This window comes from Podarcis vaucheri (genome assembly GCF_965113315.1).
Source record: "Podarcis vaucheri genome assembly, chromosome: 9".
Taxonomy (NCBI): domain Eukaryota; kingdom Metazoa; phylum Chordata; class Lepidosauria; order Squamata; family Lacertidae; genus Podarcis; species Podarcis vaucheri.
This window is the reverse complement of record NC_138767.1, coordinates 32,055,201-32,078,267: the sequence shown is the minus strand read 5'-3', so window position 1 is coordinate 32,078,267 and position 23,067 is coordinate 32,055,201. Positions and strand designations below refer to the sequence as shown.

Genomic DNA, 23,067 nt, shown 5'->3' with positions numbered 1-23,067 from the left:
TCAGCTCTATGGGGCAGGGAGCTGTCTCTTTTGTTTATAGCTTTTTACAGGCATATATGTATATGCGGGTGGTGCTGTGGTCTAAACCACAGAGCCTAGGGCTTGCTGATTGGAAGGTCGGCAGTTTGAATCCCCGTGACGGGGTGAGCTCCCATGGTTTGGTCCCGGCTCCTGCCCACCTAGCAGTTCAAAAGCATGTCAAAGTGCAAGCAGATAAATAGGTACCACTCTGGCGGGAAGGTAAACAGTGTTTCTGTGTGCTGCTCTGGTTTTGCCAGAAGTGGCTTAGTCATGCTGGCCACATGACCCGGAAGCTGTCCGCAGACAAACGCCGGCTCCCTCGACCTATAGAGTGAGATGAGCGCGCAACTCCAGAGTTGTCTGCAACTAGACCTAATGGTCAGGGGAACCTTTACCTTTACCTTTATGTGTTTGTAGGCCAAGGGCAAAGCCTCTGCCCACATCCAGCATGTTAACTGAATATGATTTGAAATGTTTGTACGCAAGATACCATGTTAAAATAGGGTTGCCATAGGTCTGGAATTTCCTGGACATAGCTGGGATTCGGTTGTCAGAAGCAGTGCCCAGGTGGAAATCGCTGAAATGTCTGAGAAATATGTACAGAATATAAAATCCAGAACAAAAAAGACCAATCTAAAATAACATGGTGAACAGACTGAAGGAGGAAAAGTGCTTTTTGTTTTTTTTTATGCATATGTTTATATATCCCCCAGCTACAGAAAAGTTCATTGGAATGAAAGAGAAGAAAGCTTCAAACAAGTGAAAACGAACCCTCACAAATATTTCTTGCAAATCTTTTAACCTTTGACACCAAGAAGAATTATATTTGTTGAGTCTTGAACATGCAGGCTTAGGGTCACTAAGTCACAGAGTCCGCAACGGGGTGCTATTTTATTACATTTCTGCAGGATATAACAGCATGCCTGCCAGCATAAGGGGGAAGGGTGCAAAAGTGCAAAATCTGAACTTGAAATTCACCCAGTTCTGTTGTATTTGAACATTTACTCTATTAAGACATTCTAAGTCAGCTTCATAGTAAAAAAAAGTAAGCCAGCACCATCTAGTGTTGAATAGAAATACTAAACTGCAGTGTAATACAGTATTTAGATTTTGAGTTAAGAACTGCTGGGGAAATTTTATATTCTATGTTAGCTTTGTTGTAACTCCATCAGCATCTTAGAATGGATAATAGGCTATGCATATATTTAATACTGAATAAGGCAGAATGAAATGTGCACAGTGATTAATAGTGTTTGAAAATGAAATGTGTATTGTACAACGATAATTTATTGCCCTTTCTCTTGAATTGTGGGTGGGTGGGAACAATGACTGAAATATGCAATTTTTAAAATGAACCAATAAATGTGTTGCTGTGCTGTGCTTAAGGTCATATCCTGCATTTAAGGAGAAAGGTCCATTTACTCCATACATATACTCACAATCTGTACATGTTCAAAGGTCTGTCACATTCCATGCACGTGCAAAGGTTTCTGTCAAGACATTTCTTTTCCCTAGGGAGAGGCCATGCTCAAAACCATGCACTACATGCCGCCAGTTTTACTGATAAAGTGATGTATATTATAGAGTACATGACTCTTCTATAGTCTTTATACCAAAGTCAGATCTGCTTTTTTCAGTTCCTCCTCTGTTAGAGGCTTGATGATGTGAAGGAATTCCATAAAGTTTAGTATAATTCCTCTATCAAATGGATTGAAGAACTTCCCTTGATGGTCCAGGAGATATGCATACTTCGTTGTTTTGAGACATTCTGTAGTAGTTAAGTTGACTGCCGCCATATAAACCTTTAGAAGTGAAACACATAGAGTTGACTTTCAGCTTTACATATAAACTGTTTGCACTGCTGCTGTTGCAGCAGAGGACACCGTACTGCAACTAAGATTCATTACACTACAAGCTGACCAGCTGAACTTTGTGAAATAATTCATCATTATAATAAATGTCTGACTTGTATGTAACACCTGCAATTAAACTGTGGAGACCAGAGACAATAGACTCTTGGGTGTTTTGGTGTAATGGGGAAAGGATAGCAGCTGAATAATTTGAGTTTACCAACACATATAACAGTTGTTAGTTTACTGCCAAGAAGAGTCCTTGACAGAAAGGATGTGTATACACCAAGAAACAATATAGATTATTTCAATGGTCACTGAACTGAGAAAGCAGAGCAAAGCTATACTTAAATATGGACTAGGCTAAATGTTCCAGCAATAGATACAGGGACAGTCTGACAAGTTCTGCAGAAGCCAGTTTGGGACACTAGAAAAACAGTAAATCATCTATCAAAAGTAGACAAGTGAGAGTGTCAGGCAGGATCACAATAGCAGCCAAAGCTCTAAATTCAGTTCACAGGAAACTATGGTCTAACCCAGCAGTGGGAAACCTGTGGCTGGTAGTGGATGGCACTTACCTGACTTTCCTCCAGCTGAGTCACGGCTGCAGACTAGAACAGAGAAGGGGGAAGAGGGAAGGGGGTGGGGAAGGCGAGGCCAACACAGTGCAAACATGGTGGTAGGATCACCAGATTGACTACTGGTGTGCTTGCACCTGGTCAACCTCACCACTCTGTTGCCTCTCCACCCTGGTATACAGCAGCAACTTGGGCAGAGGGAGGTCACATAAGAAGTGCTGCTCCCCCTCTATGTAGTCTACTACTACTTGTGGCCCTCCAGATGCTGTTGGACTCCCAACTCCCATCAGCTCCAGCCAGCATGGTTAATGGTCAGGAATAGTGGGAGTTGTATTTCAGCAGTAGCTGGAGGGCCACAGAATCCCCATTCCTAGTCTAGTCTGTTGGAATCATCTCTACATTCCAGTGCTTATGACTGTGGGTGATGTATTCAAACATAAACAAAATGTATTTGTCCTTTTCCTGTTGGTATAGTAGCAGCCCAAGACCAAGTTGCTTATCACACTGGGCAGCAGGATACAAATCTAGAAGGTCTTGGTTTTATCTCTGCTAACTCTACCATCAGTTTTGTGACCGGCTGTTTGGAGAAAGGCCAGCAGTGGTTAGTGACTATTTGGACTGGTAGGAAGACCAGCAGCAGGTGGTGCCAGAGCCAATGACAGCCAGAACCATCTAATTCTAGTTTTGTCCCCATCCTCCTCCCTCCGCAGTTCTACAAGAGCAGACTCTTTTCCAGGGACAGTTCCAGGTTTAAAGAAGGCATCCTGGTTTCTGACTTGATCTCAGAATGTCCCGCTTTTCCTTAGGATGTCCCTATTTTCATCAGAGAAATGTTGGAGGGTATGGTAGGATGTCCCCATTTTTATCGGAAAAATGTGGGAGGGGATGGAGTTATGTGACCCCCTGAGCCAAGGAGATAAGTAACTATACAATCTTTAGAATACATCTCAAGGCAACCCTGTGTAGGGAATGTTGGAAGATGCCCAGAATGTCTGGGGAAGCCCAGTCAGATGGACAGGGTATAAATAAAAATTATTGTTGTTATGGTGATGAAATAGGACACCCCTATTTTCATCAGAGAAATGTTGGAGGGTATACAAGAGCAGCACTGAAACTAAGGAGGAGGCCACTGTCAGGCAGTGCCACAAACGTGGGCTGGGTGGAAGTAAGAAAAGCAGGCTGGTCAAGGGCAGACTGAGCTTGGTAGGGCAGTGCCCCATTCACCCTAATGGACCACTGGGAAAGGCCCTAGCTCAGTGGCAGAATAAGTCCTTTGCATGTGGAAGTCCAAAATTCAAGATCCAGCCAAGTGGATCACAACTAGTGGAGAGGCTGAGAGTCACTGGTCTGACTCGTATATGGCAACTTTCCATGTTCAAGGAAGAAGAAGAAGAAGAAGAAGAAGAAGAAGAAGAAGAAGAAGAGTTTGGATTTGATATCCCGCCTTTCACTCCCCTTCAGGAGTCTCAAAGCGGCTAACAATCTCCTTTCCCTTCCTCCCCCACAACAAACACTCTGTGAGGTGAGTGGGACTGAGAGATTTCAAAGAAGTGTGACTGGCCCAAGGTCACCCAGCAGTTGCATGTGGAGGAGCGGAGACGCGAACCCGGTTCCCCAGATTATGAGACTACCGCTCTTAACCACTACACCACACTGGCTTAACCACTACACCACACTGGAAGCAAGGACCATAAGGAACAAATAGTAGCGTAAGTGAACTACCAAATATTCTGCTGCCCGTAATCTTAGTTAATGATTCTTCTTATGAGAGTTCATCCCATGATATCAGACTATCCTGTCATTGGGTAGTAGAAACTCCCAAACAGAAATAATACAAGCATACAATTTAATCATTTCTGTTGCCAGCTGTATTATTTATGCAGGTGGTATATCAAAACATAAATTATTCTTCAGTACATGTTACAAAGTTAATATATGCTTATATGCAGATACCAGAACAGTAAAAGACCGTATATCCAAAGGGATTGGATAAAACTTACTCCCTTGCAAATTAAATCTATTTCCCACCAAGCATGCTATTGTTTTATTTTCAGTATGATCCCACTTGAAATCAGCCAGTCGAAAATAGTGCAGTTACTTAGCATCCTATTTGTGTAAACCTTCTCTTTCTCTCTGGCTTTCAATAAAGAGACACTAGAGGGCATTAACAGTTCTATCTAAAGTGAGCTGCTGTTCCCACTCTACAGTACTATATATAACACACATTAACCTCATCTGGTTTTTTGTAACTTATTGCTCTCCCTCTTTTAGGCAACAATCTTTCTAACATCAGCATCCTGTGTGAATGGCTGAGGGAGAGAAGACTGCCCTTTATGTGACAAAGCTGGTGAGCTTTAATATGCAACTCCAGCATTTAAATACTATGAAATACTAAAATGATTGCCTCAGGCAGAATGCAGAAATCCGAAAGCAGGAGATTGGGACCACTTCGGCCTCCAGATGTCCTTGGGCTACAACTCTCATCATTCCTGACTACTGACCATGCTGTCTGTGACATGTTTCAGGTTCACACAGTCTTTTCCCTTTGACTTGTCAATATGCGGTCTGGGATAAGAATGAGTGCTGTCTTACCACTCAGAGAGTCAGTGCCTTTGCTTCATTTTTTACTATGTGGGAAAATCCTACCCCTGCCATCTCTGAGGGCAGCAGTGGCTACCCAGCGGCTCATAGCTGGCCCCCGAAGACCCCTCCCCCCAATTTGTCATTAAAAAGCAAACATTTATGCTCCTATGAGTCCTCTACTTCGATGCCGTGATGACAAAAGGTGACCCCTTAAAATGTTGCCGTTTTTTACTTTATTTTTTAAAATCCTTTTAATAAAAACTATCGACTGATCCTATAGCTAGCTATAATGCCAAAAGCATTTTTGTCATCTCCCCAAAGCCTGCTAATAAAAAAAATATGCATTCAAGACAATACATACACACAGTGAAGTCATCATTGCTGATGTTGTGGCAATGACGGAAAGAAAGAGAAATCCGATCCCGATGAAAATACTACGTCCCATTACATTAAACCAATTCCAGCATAGATATATTCCAACCACAGAGTTCAGACACATAGTAGTGAGGAATCCTACAAAATAGGGCCTAGAATGAAGCAAAACAGAAACAAAGCAATGCTTCTACTATGTAAAAAGCTAACAAAGCCTTTGCAAAGTTCAGTCAGTATCTAGAACAACCTCTCTCATATGCAGCTGATGTGGTGATTTAATTCATAAGACCATAGGATGAAGCCAATGACCCATCTAAACCAGCATCCTATTCTCACAGAAGCCAACCAGATGTCTGTGGGCAGCCTGGAAGCAGAAGCTAACCAAAACTGCACTCTCTTTATAGTACTCTTTACTGGAGGTACTGATTACTCTGTGAATTTAGTCCTTGGCTCCTGCTGTGTCACCACTTTTTTTAAATGAAGTCGGATCACATTAAAAACAAAATCTGTCAGAAAAGAACCTCAAATGGTAGCAGAGTGTGCTCAAGGTCACCTTTCATAAAAAGGTAAAGGGAAAGGGACCTCTAACCATTAGGTCCAGTCGTGACCGACTCTGGGGTTGCGGCGCTCATCTCGCTTTTCTGGCCGAGGGAGCTGGCGTACAGCTTCTGGGTCATGTGGCCAGCATGACTAAGCCGCTTCTGGCGAACCAGAGCAGCGCACGGAAACGCCATTTACCTTCCCGCCGGAGCGGTACCTATTTATCTACTTGCACTTTGACGTGCTTTCAAACTGCTAGGTGGGCAGGAGCAGGGACCGAGGAACGGAAGCTCAGCCCGTCGCGGGGATTCGAACCGCCGACCTTTCTGATTGGCAAGTCCTAGGCTCTGTGGTTTAACCCACAGCGCCACCCGTGTCCCTCACCTTTCATAAATATGCCCTTAAAAGATGATGTGGGGAAATAACTGTGGTAGTGCCTTCTATGAGGACCTTATTTCTGAGGAAATGTCTCCTGTGTGACTTGGATGCGTATATGATTAAAAATGAACTTCAAAGCAAGTAGTTGATAATATAGGCCATCAACTGGCCTTCAGTGGGTTTTACATGAGCTTAATTGTCATGTCTTCTGCGCTAAATACCTGGTCTTGGATTTCTAAGTATGGCATTGACCATTTCCCCCTTTACAGAAAATCAATTCCCCCATTGTTTCATGGGGTGGAGGAAGGAGCCACAACCATTTTCTCAGTTTAAATCTGTTTTGTGTACCACATTTTTGGCTTTGCCAAATAAATAAGTTTATGACTTATTTATCAATTAATTAATTAAATGTATATCTCACACCCTGCTCCAAAGGAATCAAGGGCAGCACACATTTCAATACTAAAATAACACAATTAAAAATTCTAAAAAACAGTTAAGAACAACTTTCTAAAAACCAGTTTAAAACTCCTGAAAGTAATAATCTACGCTTAAACTAATACAGTAATTTCAGTGGTATCACGGACAGAACTTTCAACCATCAAAACTTTACAATTTTTCTAGGTATCAATAAGTATTTTTTAAAAAATTATTTTTCCCCTTAAAAAGTTTGTAAGGAGGGAGGCTGATGCAGCTCACTAGAAAGGGCAGTTCACAAATGGGGAGCCACTACTGAGAAGGCCCTGACACAAGTCACCACCAGCTGGGTATACCCCAAGTGGGGTGACACCAACAGGGTCCACCTGCTGATTGTAGGGCCACAGATGGCTGATAGATACAGTGGTGATCCAAAGACTTATTGTGTCACATGTTAATGTTTCTGATGAAAGATATCAACAGTGCAACATCTGACGGTGTTGTGAAAAGGGGGGGGGAGAACGCTTAGTTACTAAAAACTTATAAAGTAGACGAGCAAAAATATCTTGAACAATCTTTCCCAAACCTCTTGCCCTCCAGCTGTTGTGGGTCACAACTCCCATCACCTTGCTGGCAATGCTGGCTGGAACTGATGACACATCTGAAAGCTAATGGGTTGTGGAAGGCTATCTTAAATGCTACAGGAGACATCTCTTTTGCACATCTTTTGCACATCTGTACTGGTCAGGGGTCCCTTTACCTTTACCTTACCTGTTCCTGTATCCCACGCTGTTGTAGATAAAAGGACAATAATGATCAAAGCCAGACACACAACGATTGATGATATGACAATGTTTAGCTCGAAGAGGTTTCACAAGGTGGCACACATGACATAGTCTAGGCAACAGGATTTTGCCCTCTTCCCAATAATTAAGATAATCCACCTTAGAAAGAAGAAGACACCCAGGATGGAATCTAAAATGCAATGGCAGAATCTAAGAACCAATTGTGGCATTTGTACGGAGCCCCCGGTCGTCACACGGACTATTGACCCATACACCACTAATCCGCTGCCACCAACCAGGTCCTCCCTGGTAAAATCATTTCAGTCTCAGTCAGCTTTTCAATTAATAAAGAAGAGTGTATTTTATTTCAGACACAAACAAAACTTTTACAGCATTCCAAACGTTGTTGCTCTTTACTTTCTTACTCTTATTTTCCTCTCTCTATCTCTTCTACCTCCCCACACTCAAGAACCCACGGCCCTAACTGTCTCTCTGTTACCAACTGCCTTTCCCAACCAGCCAACCCACGAAATCCAACCAACTACCCACCCACAACTCCCAACGAACTCCTCCCAGAACTGGTTTTATAAACCCACTGACTCCACCCCCCCGGGTCCTGTCTGTGCAACCTATTTAACTATTTCCCCTCCAGCACTCTCTCATATATGGTAATGTCACACCAACTAATCTAATGCTTTTGTATATGTGCTTTGGACAATAGCATCATTTCAGACAACCAGGTGATTCAGCTGCTGTTCATGCTTTATGTTTAGGTGGACTTGCATGAGTTTACCCATCTCCATGGTAAATGCATCAGCAAAAAGTGCAATTTCTCCCTTCCAAAGCAGGAAGCATGTAATACAGTGGTTCTCAAAGGGTGCGGCGCACCACACAGGTGTGACAGGCGAGGATAGCAATTGTGGTAGGAAGATTCAATCCATATTATATATTGGGAATGGCTCATATTTTCATGTAGTTGCATTGTTTTATACTATCGGGATGACCCATGATCATATTATAAAACATGACTTCTTAGTGGAAAACAAAATCAGTCACCAAAACAGCACAATTCTATACTTGTCTACTCAGAAGTTAAGTCAATAGGACTTTCTCCCAGATATGTGTGCAGAGATGCTGAAGCCTTTCTTTGCTAGCTGCCTGCATTAATTGAATTTTCTTATCTTCAACATTTAGGCATGTATAAAAAATGATGACAAAAGAAGGATGCTTTCAATTCAGCAACAGAATTATTACTAATGTGTGAGAGATGGTTGCATATGCAAAGGTGTACGAGAGAAATACCTGTCTGATGGCCTGGTAATATTCATCAGTGTGTTGAGGAAGCAAACCCGGGTTCATCATAGAAGCTTTTAAGAAGAGGAACCACATCAGAGCATTCCCAAGGAGGAAGGTAGCATGGGCGTTCCACAGGGTATTAAAAGATAACGGCATAATCTGTGCAATGAAAATAGACAAATGTCTTAACACTTTGATACACAAAACTAATCTGATACACTGGCACACAAACTGAAATATCATGCAAATCATTGTACAAAAGCACCAGTCATATACTTGACCTCTGGCTGCCTACGTATGTATACTGTTTACATGAAATCTCTCTCTCTTTCCCCAACCTCTCTGCTATCTATGCTATCTATCCCACTCTTCTAGTGTCCATGTACTACTCAAGGTGGCTTTCAACAGTTAGGGACTGACAAATCCATAACTGGGGATACAGAAACGAGAATTGGATGGAACTGGAGGAGCAGTTCTTGAGAGATTTCTCAACATGAGAGGTGAAAGAGACACAGAATATTATAGGCAAGCAGTATGAGGAAGCAGAAGGAGCTAACAGTAGGCAAGCTTATTGAGAAGAGATAACACAAGGAGATGTGTAAGAAGGGAAACCAACTTGGCGTGACCAAGTTTCAGGTTTCTGTGGGCCACAGGCAAGAAACCTGCTGTGGGTTTTCCTGTGTCACCAGGCTTCTGAGAAATAAGCAGTGTGAGGGTTTGAGGGCATGAGGTAACTTGCACCTGATTCATATTGGCTGTCTGTTAGCTTCTGGGGAAAACTAATAAATTGTTGTTGTTGTTAAATGATGGAGCTTTGTGTCTAAATATATGCGGATGGCCTAACAAAGATGGAGGTGCTTGGAGTGGTGCTTTGCAATGGGCCTTTTGCTAGGTCAGAGAATCCAGCAGCTGCTCAACTATGCCAACGCCTGACATTGAGCCTGTAGGAGATATAGACACCCTCAAAATGAGGGCTTAGTCTACACATCAGTTTTCCAAATGACAAAGTGACAATTTATATGTTACGGAATTGCATATTTTCCTGCATTGCAGGGGGTTGGACTACATGATCCCCAGAGTCCCTTCCGACTCTACAGTTCTATGATTCTATGGGTGAGCTGTTTACATGTAGATTTTCCATTAAAGTCTTTAGGAAAGAACCATACGGGTTGGGCAAATTATATATTTCCTTGCCAGGACAGTATTGTCCACTGATAAGTAATCCATCTGTTCCACGTTATTCCTTCTACAGATATTGCCACAGCAACATGAGGTCCAGACACAAGGAACTGGCTCCCATGTTTCTACATGAATCGTTGCTTAGGCATCATTACAAACTGAGTGTAAAAGCATCTTGGGATTTCAAATAATGTTAATCAGGCAATTGCTTAGTTGAGAAGAGAAGTGGAGATCTTTAAACAGTAAGGACCAGAAGTATGGCCATGCCAGAAAGTCAGTTTAATTATACATAGCCACAATAATGAGCTATGGAGATGCATAACGTGAATGACAGTGAAGGGAAAGGCATCTTGCAGAGACGTTTTGAATCATTAGGCAGAGAAATCACTGTTGGTGGAGAAGCAAACAAAGGGGAGGTTACTGTTGAATTCCTGCTTTTCTTTTTTCCCTTGCCTTGGATAGAAAATGTTTTAAAACTTCACTTCTCATGAAAATATGATTATTTCATTTTGTAAATGTAGGTATCAAAGCCTAGAGGTTGTAAAAGCCGCTCTGAAAATCGATCCTGTGACAACTGTAGTCATCTATTCTCTTAAATGCAAAGATATTCCCCTTTCTCATTTCATGAAATATAATAAAGTGAAAGATGCTAATAAATTACAGCTAAGTACTGTTCTAGAATATATTTCTGATCTTTGTTTTCAATTTAGCTTGACAATTTTGCTTTGCACAGATAAAATACTACCATTTGTTCCATAATACGCCCGCCAACTGACTGAAGAATTATGCTCAGATTAAGGAATTAAAGATGCAATCCTGATCCAATGATCCAATGAAGTCAATGACAGAAGTGCCTTTGACTTAAACTGAGCCAAGGATTGCACACTAAAGCTTTGGGAAAAGTTCCAGCCAGCTCCCTCCCATAAAAAGAGCAACAGGGAATATAAACAGAATAATGTATTATATTTGTACTGTATTGTATAGATTAAAGTCCAGAAAATGCAGAACCTTCTACCTTCTCAGGTCAGTGAGATACAGATATCCATATGATATGGCATGTATACCATTTATTTAAATAAAAGCATATTAATGGAATGCAACAGTTTGATATCACACTAGATAACAAGTACCATAAACTTTCTAATATTGGCTGCATTTCAAGGAGTCAGTTGAGATAAACTCTTTTCAGGATTTCTTTTTGTCTGTTCCTTTCTTCTCTGTAAACCAAGGGGAATTGCCTAGAATCTGGGATCTTGGCTAAGTAATAATAGACATATATTGGCTTGAAATAACCATTTGTACATTATTATTCAGCATTGATGTGATGCACACCATGAATCAACTGCATCATTATCATACTGTTAAGAGGAGTTGCTTGGATGTAATTCCACAGAAATTTGTTCTTAATAACAGTTTCAGGATCTGAGTGTACTGGTATATCAATTCTTACCTTTATTTTCCAGAAATACTGGTAGCCCTGGATTATATCGGTACCAATTTATCTTCTTCCAACTCCATATTACAATGATATTTTATATAATCTAGGTTGGCAAGGTGTCCTATTTTACAGAGGCTAGTCCTCTGTTTGTGGTGCTGCCAAATCCAAGTTCAGTTTAAAGAAAGAAACATAAAAAGGAGAGCCAGGGGAGGTGGCTTGTAGTAGTCCATCAGCAGTTAGAAGCTGGGCAGCAGACTGATCAAGATCGCCTGGTCACAATATTCACAATATTCCCATTTATAGTGAGATGCATTTAACTTACAGCAATTATTTCTAAATTTGCATCTATACATAAAAACTGTCATTTGCATAAGATGTGCGTATCTGTGCCCTCTTTCATCTTGATGTATTATGTGTGTGATGTATTTCCTCTTTTTTTGGCTATGTGTAAGTGGCCATCCTAATGCAATTCTTAGCATGCTACTACTAATATATTTCTCCAATCTGAAAGCAGGAGGTCAACGGCATTACCAAAATAGTTTGCTCCATCATGAGATATAAGAATAAGCCTTTGAAGGATTGAATTCTAATTCTGATTCAACAAATTATACAACTATATCTTTATCTATACCCATAGCTATATAATGATTAGAGTCTTTATTTTACCACCTTTCTTGTAGGGAAAAGGCAGTCCCTTAAATAGAGAGCATTGGTGTATGTGGGGCTAATTGCCATATGAGACCAAGGCTTTCATGGAAAGCAACTCTTTTCCTTTTCACTATTATTCTATACAACGGGCACAAGGAAGAGCCGTATTTTGAACAAGACCATGATTGCCTTACCCAAAACAGGTAAGTTGGGTAGCCCCACAGAAATGTGCAACTGTAAAAGAAAAGGACGGCCACCTTTGATTCACCAGGAGAGCTAAACTTCCATGATCTGAAAATAAAACACAATGACAAATATGATAATGGTCACAGTATCTCAATCACACAGCAATTGTGTTGTGTCCAATGCTGCTGTTACACAAGCAGAAAGCTCTAGTATAAATAAAGCCATGAAGGGGCCTGGAACCTTAACACCCATCACCGAAAACCTTAGTAAGACATCCTTATGGATCCTGAGACTGCAGCACAAACTTTCATGCATATCGTCAATGCCTTAAGAACTAGAAACTTTTTTTTAAAAAAAATGAAAAATGGCACTAATGAAGTATTTCCTCCTGATGGCATGACAGTGAGGTGTGGTAAGGTGGGGAGGTTTAAACTCTTCTGTCATGACTCAGAGACCCTGCGCTGTGCAATGGACTCAGAGAAGGATAACCTTCAGTGAGGGAAGAGCTGCCAGGACCATCTTCAAGGCTCTCCTCACTTGAGAACACAGCCTTGCCACCTTACTTTGAGTCAGAGGAGGAGTCTTCCAGGGTACTTTTGTCTCCTCAGCCCTACAGGAAACTGACTGCAGTATAAGGCAAGGTCCTCTAAAAGCCAGCTTCTCTGTGGAGGTGGAGCTTACTGCACCACAGTTCAGTCAATGTATAAAAGTGTCAGGAGCTGGCAGGACAACAGGGAGGAGGAAAAGGATCTCAGCGAGTGACTGGGACACATGGGGGCAAGCAGGGGATGGGGAAGGAAGTACTCACAGCAGCATTTGGCTCCTGAGTCTGAGGCTCCCACCCATGTGTTTTCATAGACTCCATGACAGCAAGGAATGAGCAGCATTGCAATATTGTGAGGTTTTCAAAAAAACACTATTTGAAAATGTAGCAATTGGGTGGACTGTATTGCACAGTCCACTAGGAAGGGCAACCCCCAAATGGCAAGGAGCTGCACAGGTGCATGGATCACACTTCTCTATTTCTACACTATGCCATGTGTGATAAGAAAACACGTGGCTATTTTGACACATATCTATTCAACAACACATGTCCGGAAGCTATTGATCAACTATGGTGTCCCAATGGGTGTATACACAGCTAAATTGGCATGTGTATGCTAATTGCGCATAGATAGGTACACGTGATGTTCATGATATGTTAACCTGAAGGTTAAACCCATTAGGAAATTGTATGTAAAGACTGCCTTAGGGTGAATATAAAAGACTGCTTTTGGGGCTGACATTTTTATGTGATGAATGGTTATATGAAAAGGTTTCTCACATGCTTTTCCTTCTTAATTTCCATGTCCAAATATATACAAATTTTGACCACCATTAGTAGACAGCCATGATCAGTGCTGATCACTGATCCTTTCCCTCACCCAATTTAGGGAGGGATCAAGTCTTGTGTCTGAAGTAGTTTTGGAGAATCTGAAAGCTTCTGTGGCTCAGACTAATGCTAGGAGACTGCTAGATCTTCTCCTGAACATGGAGAAAGGTAAGGACTATCTCTGACCTCCTACTGGACAATCTCCCCAGATTAAAAGATGTTCTTACCACTGGTGAGCTCACATTTGCAGTTGGGACCGTCAACCATTGGTTCATGTGGGAACCAATGACACTGCAAGCAATAGCCTCCAGAAGATCAAAAGAGACTACGAGGCTCTCGGCAGGAAATTGAAGCAACTAAATGCACAAATTGTCATCTCATCTGTCCTCCCAGTTGAACGACGTGGCCCAGGGAGAGAGGGGAAAATAGTGGAAGTGAACAGCTGGCTCCGCAAATGGTGTAAACAGGAACGGTTTGGATTCTTAGATCACGGACTGCAGTTTCTTGAAGATGGACTTCTGGCAAGTGATGGGCTGCACCTCACAACGGTTGGGAGAAATGTTTTTGCCAAAAATCTCAGAAACCTCATCAGGAGGGCTTTAAACTGACTAATGTGGGGGAGGGAGACAGTGCTCCTGAAGGTAGGAGTCTATCAATTAATGAAGATGATCATCCAAATGTCATAGACCAAATGGAGCCAACAGCACGCGGACCTAGTGGTGGGAGGAAAAAATCCTTAAATAAGAGACACGGGGGAATGATTAATGGACTTCAATGTCTGTACACTAATGCACAAAGCATGGGAAATAAACAAGATGAGCTTGAGCTCTTGGTACAGCAAACTAAATATGACATAATAGGCATCACTGAAACCTGGTGGGATAAGTCCCACGATTGGAATGTAATAATGGGGGGATACAATCTATTTCAGAGAAACAGACCAGACAAGAAAGGAGGAGGAGTGGCGTTATATGTCAGGGATGTGTATACCTGTGAAGAGATCCAAGATTTAGATCCTCAAAGCCAAAGTGAGAGCATTTGGGTCAAAATTAAGGGAGAGAAGAATAACAGAGACCTCATTGTGGGAGTTTACTATAGATCCCCAAGCCAAACGGAGGACATAGATGATGCCTTCCTGGAACAGATGGCCAAGCATGCAAAAGGAAGGGAGATAGTAGTAATGGGGGACTTCAATTACCCGGACATTTGTTGGACGTCAAACTCAGCCAAGAGCATAAGGTCAAACAGATTCCTCACTGGCCTTGCAGACAACTTCATTGTCCAGAAAGTGGGAGAAGCAACAAGAGGAACAGCCATTTTAGATCTGGTCCTAACCAATGTTGATGACCTGGTTAGTGGGGTAGAAGTGGAAGGATCATTAGGCGCGAGTGATCATGCTCTTCTGAAGTTTACTATACAGCGGAAAGGAGCAGCCAAGCATACTAGGACTCAATTTCTTGACTTTAAGAAAGCCGACTTCATAAAACTTAGGGAAGTGCTGGGTGAGATCCCATGGACAACAATACTAAAAGGAAAGGGAGTTCATGATGGCTGGGAGTTTGTTAAGAGGGAGATACTAAAAGCACAACGTCAGGCAATACCAATGAGACGGAAACATGGAAGGTGCCTAAAGAAGCCAGGGTGGCTATCTAAAGAACTTTTAACTGAATTAAGATTAAAAAAGGATGTGTACAAAAAATGGAAAAGGGGGGAAACCACCAAAGAGGAATTCAAACAAATAGCCAGCACGTGTAGACACAAAGTCAGAAAAGCTAAAGCACAGAATGAACTCAGGCTTGCTAGAGAGGTTAAAAGCAACAAAAAAGGCTTTTATGGGTATGTTCGTAGCAAAAGGAAGAACAAAGAAACAATGGGGTCACTCAGAGGAGAAGATGGTGAAATGCAAACAGGGGACACAGAAAGGGCTGAACTACTCAATGCCTTCTTTGCCTCAGTCTTCTCCGATAAAGAAAACAATGCCCGACCTGAAGAATTTGAAGCAAATGATTCAGCAAAGGAAACACAGCCCAGAATAACTAAGGAGATAGTACAAGAATATTTGGCTAGTTTAGATGTATTCAAGTCTCCAGGGCCAGATGAACTGCATCCAAGAGTATTAAAAGAACTGGCAGATGTGATCTCAGAACCACTGGCAGTCATCTTTGAGAATTCCTGGAGAACAGGCGAAGTCCCGGCAGACTGGAGGAGGGCAAATGTTGTCCCTATTTTCAAAAAGGGGAAAAGAGAGGACCCAAATAATTACCGCCCAGTCAGTCTGACATCAATAGCAGGGAAGATTCTGGAGCAGATCATTAAGCAAACAGTCTGTGAGCACCTAGAAAGGAATGCTGTGATCACCAATAGTCAGCATGGATTTCTGAAAAATAAGTCATGTCAGACTAACCTGATCTCGTTTTTTGACAGAATTACAAGCCTAGTAGATGAAGGGAACGCAGTGGATGTAGCCTACCTTGATTTCAGCAAGGCATTTGACAAGGTGCCCCATGATATTCTTGTAAAGAAGCTGGTAAAATGCGGTCTTGACTATGCTACCACTCAGTGGATTTGTAACTGGCTGACTGACCGAACCCAAAGGGTGCTCATCAATGGTTCCTCTTCATCCTGGAGAAGAGTGACTAGTGGGGTGCCACAGGGTTCTGTCTTGGGCCCGGTCTTATTCAACATCTTTATCAACGACTTGGATGATGGACTCAAGGGCATCCTGATCAAATTTGCAGATGACACCAAACTGGGAGGGGTGGCTAACACCCCAGAGGACAGGATCACACTTCAAAACGACCTTGACAGATTAGAGAACTGGGCAAAAATAAACAAGATGAATTTTAACAGGGAGAAATGTAAAGTATTGCACTTGGGCAAAAAAAATGAGAGGCACAAATACAAGATGGGTGACACCTGGCTTGAGAGCAGTACATGTGAAAAGGATCTAGGAGTCTTGGTTGACCACAAACTTGACATGAGCCAACAGTGTGACGCGGCAGCTAAAAAAGCCAATGCAATTCTGGGCTGCATCAATAGGAGTATAGCATCTAGATCAAGGGAAGTAATAGTGCCACTGTATTCTGCTCTGGTCAGACCACACCTGGAGTACTGTGTCCAGTTCTGGGCACCACAGTTCAAGAAGGACACTGACAAACTGGAACGTGTCCAGAGGAGGGCAACCAAAATGGTCAAAGGCCTGGAAACGATGCCTTATGAGGAACGGCTAAGGGAGCTGGGCATGTTTAGCCTGGAGAAGAGGAGGTTAAGGGGTGATATGATAGCCATGTTCAAATATATAAAAGGATGTCACATGGAGGAGGGAGAAAGGTTGTTTTCTGCTGCTCCGGAGAAGCGGACACGGAGCAATGGATCCAAACTACAAGAAAGAAGATTCCACCTAAACATTAGGAAGAACTTCCTGACAGTGAGAGCTGTTCGACAGTGGAATTTGCTGCCAAGGAGTGTGGTGGAGTCTCCTACTTTGGAGGTCTTTAAGCAGAGGCTTGACAACCATATGTCAGGAGTGCTCTGATGGTGTTTCCTGCTTGGCAGGGGGTTGGACTCGATGGCCCTTGTGGTCTCTTCCAACTCTATGATTCTATGATTCTATGAACCATGCTGCCTTTTAAATAAGTTTGCAAAGTCAACAGAATAGGTGCTAATGATACCTTCCAGCATTGAGCTCAATGGGCTAGTCATGGTTCAAACTCCATTCAGACATATAAATGAATGATGACTCCTTATATTTCCATTTAACAGTCCTTAATACAATCATGTATAGTTAATACTTCTTACTTTGTACAGCCAGGTGATTTATGTGCACAGAAAACCATTCCCCCCCTTATATTGTCATCTGGACACAATATATAGATTTAGGTTCCTTTCGTCTTTCCCTTTAATCTTTTAATCTCTCCTCATAATCTCTTAATATTTGCCAGTGATTAATCTCCCTGTTACAGCACACTCCTTTCTCCCAGTCCTTGAGAAGACAGCTCAGCTCTGTTACTAATATATGGCTTAGTTTATGCTTGTACAGCCATTATAATGAAATATAATCACTATGTTTTTCCTTTGAAAATGGAGGGATTTTCTTCCACTTTGCCTATTCATATTCTCAGCACAGTCACTCAGCCTCTTCTTAGACCTTACAAAAAAAAATCATCAACATAAGCTTTATTTCCTGTCAAATACACCCCTGCCCCCACCTCCAAATCCTGACAGCTGTAATGCTTTCAGACTATTTGGCTGAAAGTGCCTATTCCTAGGCACTTTTTAATAGTCCCCAACCAGTTGATTGTTTTTGTGTGCAAAGAACAATGATTCCAAGTATAAAGGGGATTCTAAGCAGAAGGACTGTTTTTCTACTGTTGTCATGAAGCGCTGTGGCTTGAGCTACCTGTTTTAAAGCTGACCTTCTATGTATTTCACAGCAGTCTTTGCTAAACGCAAGAACAGAAAGGTCCTCTATTTCTGTGGTATTTCTGTGGGATGGGAGAGGATTGTGATGATGAAAAACGTGAAAACCACCACAAATTTACTCACTTTAAAGTCAATCCTTGGTTTTTGTGTGTGAAGTATTATGATGGTGGGCTTTCACTGGCCATCATAAGTACAGTGGTCCTTCGGGTTAAGAACTTAATTCGTTCTTAACCTGAAACTGTTCTTAATCTGAGGTACCACTTTAGCTAATGGGGCCTCCTGCTGTTGCCACGCAATTTCTGTTCTCATCCTGAGGCAAAGTTCTTAACCTGAAGTACTATTTCTGGGTTAGCGGAGTCTGTAACCTGAAGCATCAGTACCACTGTATTTAGAGATGAGAAAGGGGAATATATGGCCCCTTCGTGCCCAGAAGAGTATAATCTAGTTTAGACAGGCTTTTTTAGTTTATAAGAAGAGGCTCAGAGCTTTTGTTGAGTTGAGGAGCTGGAGGACACTGCAGTGACTCTTTGATATGCTCCTGAGCATCTTTTTAGTCAGAGGGAAGCAGGGGTAGCTTAGTTGAGCTGGGTCACTGCTGGAGGGGGTTTGCTTTTACCCTTCAAAGAATTAAGGCCCCACCACCCTCTGCCATCTGGAGATCCCCTGTTCCCTTAAAAGCCCCCACCCTTTCTACCTTGTTGCCCCATAGGTTGGAATCACACCCCCAAACACCTGTGAATGCTACCTCTCTCACCTCCATAAAGTCCACTTTTCCTGTGGAATCTTTGACACAATCCCTTCCTTCCCACACCCTAATGTAACTCAGCTTGTTAGTAAGCCTAAGCACTTACAACCGAAACAACCAGAATGTTATGATTCCATAGTCCAGCAGTGACCAGGACACCATCAGAGCCAATTTGTCAATGGCTTAGGAACCAGTCTGGGTACCTGGCTCTCAGCCTTATGCCGGTAATCAGGGGAGCCCTGAACCTGAGGCTGGTAGGCAGGAACCCACTGAACCTGATGGCATGGCACCAGGCTCTGTAAAAAATCCCGTATACTAACCGGACAGGGAGTTCACCATGAGGGAGGCCATAAAATGCAGGAAGTGCCCATCTTATGGCCAGATTCTGAAAATGTTTCTCACACAGATTATGTATGATGCATGCACTTTAAACTGGGTCTAGGCTAGCGAATGAATGAATACCACTGAATTTGGTACAGCTTGGTTTTAAATAAATGTGTTTAGGTCTAGTAACATTCCTTTCCCCCTGCTGTTCTAGGCACTGATGACTATGAGCCCCAACAAATGCAGACCACCCAAGTGTCCCTATTTTCCAGGGACTTCCCTCATTTAGAGAAGCCGTCCTGGTTTCTGATTTGATCCCAGAATGTCCTGCTTTTCCTTAGGATGTCCTATTTTCATTGGAGAAATGTTGGAGGGTATGCAAATGCCAACCCAGGCTTGAATGCCATCTTGGCAGGAACCACATGTGGTTTTGAGTCCTGAGTTCTGTGCAGCTATTTGATCACAGAACAGTGCAATGGATATAAGGGAACCCAAGAAAAATGGAAAAGATAACACAGGAGTGAGTGTGTGAGTGCATGGATGACTGCTTGTTGCTGACAAAGATCAAAACCAGAATATTTTTGGACACGAATCAAGGGAAAACAAAGTTTGTTTGTAAAAGAGGATAACTAAAGGAAGCATGCAAGAGAAAGGGTCAAGAGGAAGTTAAAAGAAAGGTGACTTGTGTCTAGGGTTTCTGAGAACCTTGAATTAGCACATTAAGGCTTAATATTAATGCAAAGAGCCATCTGCTTTATGAAACACATCCTATTGGGCTACATGTTTACAAGCAGTTGAGAAATTCTAGCCAAGCCTGCTAGGCTCCAGCTTCCCTCCTTCCCCCTCCCCAGTTCCTGCTTTGCTTTATTTCCAGCTCTCTAGCATCTGGCTTGCTCCATCCTGATTCTCTTTGTGCTCCTTCAGTTCTGCCTCACCTAACCTGGTGATCTCCAGATGTTAGGGACTACAATTCCCATCAGCCTCTGCTAAGCGCAGCACCCAACGCACCTGGAGGCCCCAGGATGGGGAAGGTTACTACAAATTGTCACATTGTCCTAAAGAACTGGGTTCTCTTATAAGGGGTCAGGCTTCAGTAGTGGGGTATTCCCAGTTGTTGTCCAACCACAGGCAAGGTCAACAAGGGAGCAAGACCTGGATAAGCCCCTGCCTCCTGGCGATCTGCTTGCTCCTCATTTATACATGCAGATGTATAAAGGCACTTACATATGACACCTGGCCCTATAATAATTATTTGAACCTGGGTGAACCCTGGCTCAAATGAAGCTATGCAGTATGATATCCAAAGCTGTTCAAACCATGAGGGCAAACAAAGACATCGTTAGTGGGTAGCACAGGGTCCTCTGATCTGCTGCCCCTTCCCTTTCCCCCTTAAAATTTGTTTTAACATGGCTGGGTGGGCAGCAAAGTGCAGTGCTAATGAGAACCATATTAATTTTCCTAGGGGCATGCTATATTTCAATGCAAATGTGTGTTGTGAGTCTCTGCCCAGAATCCTTTAAGTACCTAGAAGTCATCCTGACAGCAAGTCATTTCATTCTTGACAACTACCTTACTTTCATTGAGTTGTAATAGCCAGTGGCTTTTTCTGGGTGATGACAACAACAACTCCAAATACCAAGACAGTTGTTGTCTTCTTTTTTTTTAATCTGGACTTCTGGCTGCCTGAACTGCTCGGAATCCCAAAGCTGAAATGTTTTGCCAATGTTATAGAATGTTTTGCAAATGTTATGCCACCCTTGGTGTTTCTAGGTACTCAGATAAGATTAAAATAGACTGTGATATTCATTTGCTCTGAAAATGTCATTATGCAACCAAATGATATAAAGGTTGTAACGAAAGAAAAACAGCAATGTTTAAGTCCAAATGAGGCACATAGCTATTCTGTTTGCAGGGCTCTGTTACTATTTCCGTTGGGAATTCTGAATTAGAAAGCTATTTGATTTCCAGACACTTGATTTGTATAATGAATCCATGAACATGCATGGGTACATGAAACAAAACAAACCATCTGATTTAAAATTTACATTACCATTCTCTCCCCACCCTCCATTTAATTCTCACCTATCATAATACGAAACACCTGAACCTTCAGGAACATAACTGATGAAATTTACTTTGTATTTGGGGATCAGTATCTTACCTCCTCCAGACTCGCTGGGACATTTCCATGTGTGGTTTCCTGAGAGACACAGGCAGTTTGTAGCTCCATTAGCAGATCCACTGGAATGACAAGCTGCTGTGGCGTTAGAGCAGGATTAGTGGCTGCCGCTGCTACTTCCTCTGCTGTCGTTGATGCTTCAGCTCCTGGGTGCAATCCAAAGGTTGCATTCCCATGTTAATTCTTGCCTTGCTCCAGTTCCACAGAACCAATTGCTTGTATATCCTCCATTGTGTGTACATGGAAATAAGAGGGATTGTGATCATGTGGGCCGACATGTGAATTTTAAGTAATGTACAGCACGTAGTATACTTCCAAGCACAATTTTGTTTGTTTGTTATCTTATTAAAGCTTTCAGCAGATACTTGACAACTTTTGCATGAACAGAAAAAATAAAACAGTTTTCTGTATCCATCTCTTCCTGTACCCACATCTCTCTGTTCTACTAGGTTCCTCTTCCTCATCAAATCAAACTTTCAATAACATGGATTATAATAACACAAGTATACACACATTCTAAAATATTTCGCACACACACAAGTCACTACCCCATACCTCTCTGGATTTATCCTCATTGTCAGATATTGAATGATGAAGAAGAGAGATTCATGGATGTTAACACAAAGAAGACTCCTACCTCCTTCTGCATTTCACTTGGTGCAGCTACCTATATACATTGACACTGCCAGCGCCTGTCCCTCAGTAAACTCCTGTGCTTTAAATAGCTGCAGAACTCAAAGATGGATGGCAGGTGCAATTTTTTTCAGGGCACTGCAGTGTGGCAGAGACCTGGGAAAGGGAGGTCTCTCTCTCTCTCTCTCTCTCTCTCTCTCTCTCTCTCTCTCTCTCTCTCCTGTGAGTATGAATTGTGAGTATGAATCTGGGAAAAGGGTACATTTTGGATTTCCCAAGACTGGAGAGCCTACCAACCCAAATTTGTGCAATATTTTTAGACGGATTTTCCAACACAACCTATATAGGGTGAGGTTTCAGTAAAACAGAATCTATAAGGGCTAGAAAGCATGCATCCAGGCAATTTTCCACTTGCCCCATGCTTTCTAGGCAAGGGTCTGAGTGGTTTTGCCTTCGTCCCACAACTTTCCCATGGAAAACCCGCTCTTTTGTGCTAAATCAGAACAAACAGCAATCCGTGAAAAACCCAATTGCCATGGGTACTAAACCATGGGTTTTCCTGGGGGAAAGCAGTGGGGTGAATGGAAGTATTGACGAGCCCTAAAAAGAGTTCAGTTTTTCTAAAACAGTTTCTTAAATGTAAAACATCTGGTAATATTTCTCTCATGGGCAGAGAAAGTAGATCGCTACTATGTATATCAGATAAACCACACACTAGTACCAAATATGTATTTGTTCATATATATATGGTCTGCACAAGCAAAACTAGTCTACCAATGATGTATTGTGGTCTATCTTTTTTTTTTGGACAATCCTTTGTTTTTGCAGTTTTAGGCAGGGAAGTTGTTAGGGGGCAGTTTGGGGGGGGCTGAGATTTTGGCTCTTTTGCAGCGGGTCTTACATCTCCCACCCATCCCCACTGGTGGGGCAGAGGGCAGGGAGGACCCAAACAGTAGGTGGAGCAAGAGGCAATGACAGTCAGAGCCATCTAACTCTAGCTTTGTCCTCGGCCTCCCCTCTGTTGAGTTCTACAAGAGCAACATGCCAAACTGTGGTTTAGGACCATGATGATATGCACAAACCTGGGATGTCTGTTCTGTCAGCAGGAGCAGTGTACTCAG

The 23,067-nt window shown here is 42.3% G+C and overlaps 1 protein-coding gene across 1 annotated transcript; it reads right to left on the bottom strand.

Moving 5' to 3' along the window:
- Window positions 1-702: 702 nt before the first annotated feature.
- LOC309540307 (palmitoyltransferase ZDHHC12-like) lies at window positions 703-21,571 on the bottom strand. The gene is made up of 6 exons (XM_082237089.1): window positions 21,296-21,571; window positions 12,280-12,376; window positions 8,827-8,979; window positions 7,511-7,683; window positions 5,394-5,559; window positions 703-1,823 (listed from the first exon to the last, which is right to left on the bottom strand). The coding sequence occupies exons 1-6, from the start codon at window positions 21,322-21,324 to the stop codon at window positions 1,629-1,631; spliced, it is 813 nt and encodes a 270-aa protein (XP_082093215.1). The 5' UTR covers window positions 21,325-21,571; the 3' UTR covers window positions 703-1,628.
- Window positions 21,572-23,067: the final 1,496 nt, after the last annotated feature.

Excerpts from the sequence above, each read along its gene's own strand:
- LOC309540307 (XM_082237089.1), bottom strand. The coding sequence starts at position 21,324 with ATGGAAATGTCCCAGCGAGTCTGGAGGAG. Across the intron at positions 5,560-7,510 it reads AGCGTGGGATACAGGAACAG|GCCCTATTTTGTAGGATTCC; the intron begins GTAAGGTAAAGG and ends GCTTCATTCTAG. Across the intron at positions 1,824-5,393 it reads CAATGATGACTTCACTGTGT|GTTTATATGGCGGCAGTCAA; the intron begins GTATGTATTGTC and ends TCACTTCTAAAG.